The 6,013-nt window shown below is 40.9% G+C and overlaps 1 protein-coding gene across 1 annotated transcript in view; it reads left to right on the top strand.

The window, feature by feature from the left end:
* The first annotated feature begins 1,882 nt into the window (after positions 1-1,882).
* HADHA (hydroxyacyl-CoA dehydrogenase/3-ketoacyl-CoA thiolase/enoyl-CoA hydratase (trifunctional protein), alpha subunit) overlaps positions 1,883-6,013 on the top strand; it is a 43,476-nt gene continuing 39,345 nt past the window's right edge. Inside the window, exon 1 of the mRNA XM_012652489.1 lies at positions 1,883-2,333. Within this exon, the coding sequence (XP_012507943.1) occupies positions 2,267-2,333 (67 nt within the window). The 5' untranslated portion in view covers positions 1,883-2,266. The remainder of the gene's footprint in view (positions 2,334-6,013) is intronic.

The following is a 6,013-nucleotide window of genomic DNA, read 5'->3' as shown; positions in this document are numbered from 1 at the left end:
GAGAGTTGATTTTTACTGTCATTTGCTAAGATTCAGAAAATAGAAATTTTTACTTAAGAATATTCAAAGCATGGAAACTCTAGGGTAGGCTAGGCTTGAGTAGCGTGTGGAACTATGGAAAGGCATGAAGTTGCAGGCACTTGGGAGCAAGGGAAAGGAAGAAGGGGCTAGGCAAGTAATGAAAACAAAATGGGGTGGCTCTAGTAGTTTATTATTACATCATTAAGACACAATGTAACAGTTAACAGACTCTAAAGCCAGACTAAGTCCAAATCCTGGCTCCATCCTAGCCGTATGACCTTAATAGAGTTACTTAACCTTTCTCTGTCTTAGGACCATCATCTGAAAATGTAGTACCTACCACACACATAGAGCCGTTGTGAGGATTTTACATATATATATATACACACACACACCATACACACACACATATACTTAGAACAATGCCTGATATGTAGTAAGGATTATACATGTTTGCTGTTATTATTAGTGGGTAATGATATAAATGTATTTAGTTCCCCTCTATATAAACCATTTTACTAAAGTGCTGAGTGTCAAAGAAACATAACATTTCTGCCCTGATGGAGTTTACAATTTTGTTGAGAGCGCAGGGAACAAAAAAATGGAGCCAAATGAGTGATCTAAATCAGAAGCTGGCAAACTACAATCCATGGGTCTCTAACTAAGAATAATTCTTACGTTTTTAAAGAGCTGTAAACTAGACAAAACAAAGAATTTATGAAGAGACCAATGTGGGCCTGCAAAGTCTAAACTATTTACTGTCTGGTTCTTTACGGAAAACAATTGCCACGCTGATCTAAATAATAAATGCCACACGCAACTGCGTGCAAAAGAGAGCATTATGTGGGCAGAAGGCAGGCTTTGAACAGTAAAAACCTTATGAGGTCATCAGGAATTCTTTCTGCAATTTATTCAGAAGGAGTCATCCAGTTTCTGCTTAAAGTGCTCACAGTGATGTCGACTTATTATTTCACTTGAGCTTTAAACAGAAACCTTTCTTCTTTCTTTCCATACTCTTCACTTTCGTCTCAATTTTCCTGCCCCTTCTCCTTTCCTTTCTTGCCAAATTGTCAATCTGGTAGTAGTGAGACTCTTATTTCTGAATCCTGGCTCTGTCACAGGACCAGAAAATTTAATCTCTCCAAGCTTCCTAAACTTCATCTAGAAAATGCAAACGATAACAATAATTTTGGGATCGTGGGAACTAAACACAAAGGTGTAAAGGGTCCAGAACACAGTAGGCCCTCAATGTGACTTCCTTTTGAAACCAATCACTTTTATTCCAGGACTCGAAACCATCCTTTTCAGCACAAAAATCACTATCATGCAATGCAGAACTCTTGACTAGAAGTTAGTAGGCTTAGGCTCTCGTCCTATTTCTACCACCTGTGGCCATGAGTAAACTCACTCACTCTGATTCTTGGCTTCAGTTTCTTCACCAATAAAGTGAGGGAGGTGAATGACCAGATGATCGCCAGATCTCTTCCGGATTAGAAAATCCCCCAGAGCACTGGGTCACCAAGCGGGATGGAGGATTGTCTCATCTCCTCCCATACTCAAGCCTCCAAATGTCATTGGATTGAGTCGCACCCTTTACAGCAGAAATCGGGGTAAACTCGTGGCGCCATTCCGAATCTCTACTGCCGCTAATCCGGCTACAGGCAAAGCAGGTGAAACAACAAACACTCCAACACAGTCCAGTGTTTTAGGCCAACACACACACACACACACACACACACACACACACACACACACACAGGCAAACAATTCGTTAACTTGCGGCGATAAACTCAGACACAAGTGGCACCACTGCGGGAAAGGCCAGGCGGAAAGCCGAGCGCATGCACCGTCTCACCTTCCTTCGAGTCCGCGCAAGCTCCTGCTCTGGGCAAGGTTCGCACCCAAGTGCCAAGACTCGGCTGGACCAAGAGCAGAGTCCTGTGTGGAAAGGACCCCTCGCCCCCGGGTGGCTGGAGCAGGCCTCGCGGGCTGCCCGCTGGCCGCCTGACGGAAACCCTCGCACTCCGCCCCTCGATGGGCCTCGGTCCTCCAGCGAAGAAAGCGTCCTTCCGGCCTCGTTAGCGGGAGCGAAGGGCAGGGATTAGGGGTGGGCGGTGACTCGGCGTCTGGGTTTTAGTCAGGCAGTACGTCAGGCGCCTGGCTGGCCCGGCTGCGGGAAGGAAAGTCCTCCATTTCTTTGCCCCCGCCAGAAGCGCTTTCCACTTTTCGTCCTCTTCGGCTCAACATGGTGGCCTCCCGGGCAATTGGCAGCCTCAGCCGCTTCACTGCCTTCAGGATTCTCCGCTCCCGAGGTGAGGCCTGGCCGAGGGCACCTCAGAACGCTGGGCAGAACTCCTGCGGGGACTGAGGTGGCCCTGGAGTCGCGCGTGCCCCCTTGCTGCTGCCTGTCCGCCCCGGCCGAGCACCCCTCCCTGAGACCCCGTTTCCTGTGTCCTTGCAAAGGGACTGTCACTTACTCTCTCGCGATTCCGAGGCCTACGGCGATTTCAGACTCCATAACCCCTAACGTTTCTGACTCCTTTCCACACAGTCTGGCCCCTCCCCGCAGGTCACCTACGTCGCACGTCTGGGCTCACGCCCCTCTTATTTTCTCTAATAATGGGCTTTGTATTGTACCAACTAGATCGGGAGTTCCAAAAGAATGGGGACCCATTCTGTCGCATCTTTGTGGCTCCACAGCACCTTGCTCACAACAGGAGCTATCTTAAAAGCTTCTTGGATGGAGTTAACCAGACTTGCACATCACTGCCACTCCCTGCTCCTTTTCCTCAAAATCTTTTTTGTACTTCACTACCACATTTCAGTAGGGAGCTCAACTCTTGCAGTGCCTGTAATCCCAGTGTGAATGTATAGTATATATTGAATTTCAGTGGGTTTGCAACTTCCTGGAAGATATTCTTTTAAAATACACATACACCGGTATCTTAAGAAATAAAATGTTAGAACATTTAAAGAACTATTTCTAATCTTGCTTCCGACGATTGGTAGTCAGCCTGTATTAGCTGTATTGTTTCCCTTGAAACTGACAGTGAAAGAGTTAAAGTGGGTGGTTGTCAAATAGAAAACCTAGCATTTTCCTTCCATCCCAAATCTGTAAGATCAAATGTGACTAACTTTTTATTGCATGTTGTACTTAATACCAGTTACTTAATTAGAAATTTTTACTTTTAATTTAACTCGTGATATGGATTCCCTCTCTTTCCTCCTCCCCAACCACTGGGGTAGTATGGTTTTTTTTAGACAGGTAGCTGGAGTCTCCCTTTATTGAAAGGTGATTAATTGGATGATTGAATCGTTTTCTGCCTTCTTTTTTCAACCACTCTTTTTAGTCTCCATGGGACTGTTGCATGTGTACCAATTATAATGTAAACCACATTACAGAAAATTGAAACATTGTGAAGATGGAGGAAAGGAGAAAAATCAATTACTCGTTGTCTTACTAATATGCCTGTGTTAGCCTTTGGTTGTGTTTACTTACAGTTTTTTCCCTCCTATTTTCCACATTTATGGTTTAACACTTTTGAAAAGTCAAATGTATGTTTTTTCTTCCCTTTTTAATAGAGATGGGGTCTCACTATGTTACCCATTCTGGTCTTGAACTCCTGGCCTCAAGTGATCCTCCCACCTTGTTTTCCCAAAGAACTGGGATTACAGGCTGAGCCGCTGCACCTGGCCTCAACTGTATATTTTTGAACTTGCCCCTGCAAGGTATTTTAAGATATTTCTTATGGATTGGCAGCTACTATTATTCTGAAGTAATAGTCAGGTCATGTGGTTTCTAGTCACTAACCAGCTATGTGACTGAACAAATGCCTTAATCTAAAAGGGCTTTATTTTCCTCATCTGTAAAATGAATGATAGAGACTATGGATTTTTCTTTGGTATGAGAAAAAGCATGACAGAGCAATTAAAAGCATTAAGTTTGGAGTCTGACTTCTAGGTTTGAATCTGGCTTTTCCTTCCTTTTATCCTCTGGCAATTAGTTTCTGTCTGTTTTCTCATTTGTAAAATGGAGAATAATACCATATTATGAAGTCTAAAGGAGTTATTTTAGGTATAAAGCAGTTTTTCATGGAGTCAGTACTCAGTAAATGTTAGCTATTATTAAATCTTTCCAGCCCTGAATAACTGCGATTCTTTATATCTAAGAATTTTTTAAGTAATTTTTATATTTTACGTGTATAATAAAAAGCTACCAGCTTAATTTTTCTGTTTTGTGTGTAGAAATATATACACACATGTAAATATGTGTTATGCATTGTATTTTCACCAATAAGAAAATGTGACTGATGATAGTTACTGCCTCTTTTAATAGTAATTTATAAATTTAAAAAAAAATGTGTATTTAAAACTACCAGCACACCTGTGTTACCGTTAGACTCAACAGATAATCCTTCACTGTGAAAGTCTATGCTAAGGCTTTGCCAGACATTTAATGAGATTACGACATTTGCTGGTAGATGATTAAATTCCCTTGAAATTGACTTGTAATTCTTGAAGTTATAAAGTATTCCTGCTCTATAAGTGCTGTAACTCTGAATATGACTACCAAATGAAAATCACAACCAGAATATCTTGTCTAATTCCCATTCCTATTCTAAATCTAAATTCCTAATTATGTAAGTGGTAAAATAATTTCACAAGAAATGAATTACAGGCAAATACCTTAGTAGATGGTGTATTTTTTAATTTGACTTTCACTTCCTTAAACCCATCCCTTCCCCCAGAATTGAATTATAAGAAAACAACCAAAGGAACATTTTCAAATTTGGAATTTGTGTCAGCATAATCCAACTCTTTCCACTGACTAGTCTTGTAGGTATTTTCTTGAGTTATGTTACAAAGATGATTAAAAACTAGGACAAAGGTTTCCCTCTTGCTGGCACAGTAGATATAGGCTAAAGTTCATGCAGTTGTTACAGAGTATGCTCTACTTTAGGTAGTGGCAAAGGCTAGATCCCAAAAGCAAAGCTACCTTGTGCTCTAACTTGATTTAGTTGACTATGTTTTGGAATGCTTTTCTAAATATGCTTGTATACTTACTGATTTTTCTCTTTGTTTTTTTATCTGTTAATTTAGAACAGGTTTTGTGTTTGAGTATATAGACAACATAGGTAGGTTAGTGGGTAAGAGTTAAAATGGTTTAAACTATAGGCTAATGTGCACCAACCTGTTGTCTCAAATATTTGATCTCTAAAATTGCAACTCATACTCGCTCTATTATCTTTTTGCTCTTAGGGGCTTATCTTCTAACATGCTTATTGACATATTCATGTTTCTTGATTTTTGTCTGTCTATCTTATTCCTCATTCCCAATCCGTCTGTTTCTACTCTAATCCACTTTACCCTTTTCTATCTAAAATTATCTATCCCCTGCCTCCCTTCCCACTGGAATTTCTACTTTACAGTCAAATGTCTTTTTTATGCCACATCTGTTTTTACCTCTTCATTTATCTCCGTTAAGTAGGAACTAATTCTTCCCAGGTATTATATTCCCTGCTGCCCTGGAATTTACATTAAGACAGGGATTTGTGTCTTTTTTTTTCCTCCCCAAATGCCTAGATGTACTCCAGGTGCCTAGAACAGGGAATGGCACATGGTAGGTCACAATATATTTTTGTTGACTGAGTGACCATAACATGATGTTGGAATAGATTACAATGTGGTTGGTGAAACACTTGCTACAGATGCAGCAATTAGAAAACAAAACAGGAAATAGTAAAGATAAAAATGAAGGCAGAGAAGGGAAGGATCGTTGTAGATACAATCTGAAGATGAGGTTTTGTGGAAAAGGTTGGAGTCGTGATGCAAAAATATAAAGAAGGAAGGGTGGTGACTACAGATGACACAGATTTCAAATGATGGATAAAGAAGAGAGAAGTATGTCATTATTGAAGCAGAAGCATTGGAGATTGATGAGATGGCTGGCCGCTCCTATCTGAAAACACCAGAATTCACTAAGAGACTTGTT

This window comes from Propithecus coquereli, unplaced genomic scaffold, assembly GCF_000956105.1.
Source record: "Propithecus coquereli isolate 6110/MARCELLA unplaced genomic scaffold, Pcoq_1.0 Scaffold39, whole genome shotgun sequence".
NCBI classification, from domain to species: Eukaryota; Metazoa; Chordata; class Mammalia; order Primates; family Indriidae; genus Propithecus; species Propithecus coquereli.
The sequence above is the reverse complement of the archived record's forward strand: the minus strand, read 5'-3'. Positions and strand labels throughout refer to the sequence as shown.